Consider the following 1,271-nt stretch of genomic DNA (forward strand, 5'->3'; position numbering starts at 1 on the left):
AAGACTGTCTACCACTTTCAGGAAAATACACAGCAATTGAATATAGTATTCCATCTTTGCAAGCCAATGGAGCACATTAAATTACACAAGTGTGACACATGCATTTCAACCTCTGACTAATGCCGTTCCACCCTGCTTAATGAAAGACTTGAAATTTCTTCTCTGACACACCTGAAACACATTTCTAATGCAACTCTATAGAGCTATAAATGGTAAAAGAGGAAACACAACATGAAAATTCTGGGTCATGTATGTATTTGCACTGACTCCTAGTTAAAAGATATATAGAAGGCATATTTAGGAGTGAAATAACTCAAGAAACTATTAGCAGTAAAACTGTTCTCAATAGCAGCTGGACATTTTAAATCGTAATTTAATTAAGACAGGTGAAGACAAACTTTTTGCTTTACATCTCCGGAGTTATTAGAATTTTAAGGGAAAAAAAAACCTGAGGAACTTCTTCATTGAAAGAGAAGTTTTATGCCATTCATGCATTTTCTTGAATCTTCCGAATACTGTAGTAATTTTGGGTACAGTATGTATGCTTGTGTTTATCTTTTCAAGCTGTTTTCCTTTCAAGGAAAAGTGTATTATCTCAGTTCTGCATTTTATAATGTTTGCAATCTCAATAAGCAGAGCAAATAAAAAAGAGAAACATAGAAGCAGTTTCTGGCTTCAGGAGTTCAAGGACGAGTTTTCCTGGGTGCTTGTTCGCCTTTTCTTAAATGACAAAAGGTTGCTTAGGTCAGGTAAACACAAACAGCAAATACCTTCATAACGCAAAGAGTGCAGAAACACATAATTTTCCCTCTGAAGGGCAACGCGGCCATTTAGAAGCAGAAAACAATTCCGTCATACTCCGTACAACACAGGATTTAGATACAGGTGGAGACAACTCCACCTATTCAACGTGAGGCTCTCCAGTGAAGACCCCAGACCAAACCAAGCCAACACAGCTTTATAGCATTAATTTTTTATTTTTTTAAACTTCTACTTCAGTTCATTTGATGTCTTCTTCTTCCACCACCTGCAACACTTAGGACATTTTCAAAGCCTACATCTGTTGTTAAAAAAAAAAGTTCAGGCCCCTCCCTCCAGTTTGACTTCAGGTGCTTTTATTTATTTATTTTCTGAACTCCAAGCCCGAAACAGCTTGGGAGGAAGAGGGATATACACGCTGGATATTCGTGTTTCCTCTTTTTTTTTTTTTTAAAGGAAAACACCGGGAAAAAAGGAGGGGTGTTTACCTTTGGAAAACCCCCCCCCCCGCC

The 1,271-nt window shown here is 37.6% G+C and overlaps 1 protein-coding gene across 1 annotated transcript in view; it reads right to left on the minus strand.

The window, feature by feature from the left end:
- RAB22A (RAB22A, member RAS oncogene family) overlaps positions 1-776 on the minus strand; it is a 31,538-nt gene extending 30,762 nt beyond the window's left edge. The window contains exon 1 of the mRNA XM_009645389.2: positions 771-776. Within this exon, the coding sequence (XP_009643684.1) occupies positions 771-776 (6 nt within the window). The remainder of the gene's footprint in view (positions 1-770) is intronic.
- Positions 777-1,271: the final 495 nt, after the last annotated feature.

This window comes from Egretta garzetta, unplaced genomic scaffold (assembly GCF_000687185.1).
Source record: "Egretta garzetta isolate BGI_Z169 unplaced genomic scaffold, ASM68718v1 scaffold188, whole genome shotgun sequence".
NCBI classification, from domain to species: Eukaryota; Metazoa; Chordata; class Aves; order Pelecaniformes; family Ardeidae; genus Egretta; species Egretta garzetta.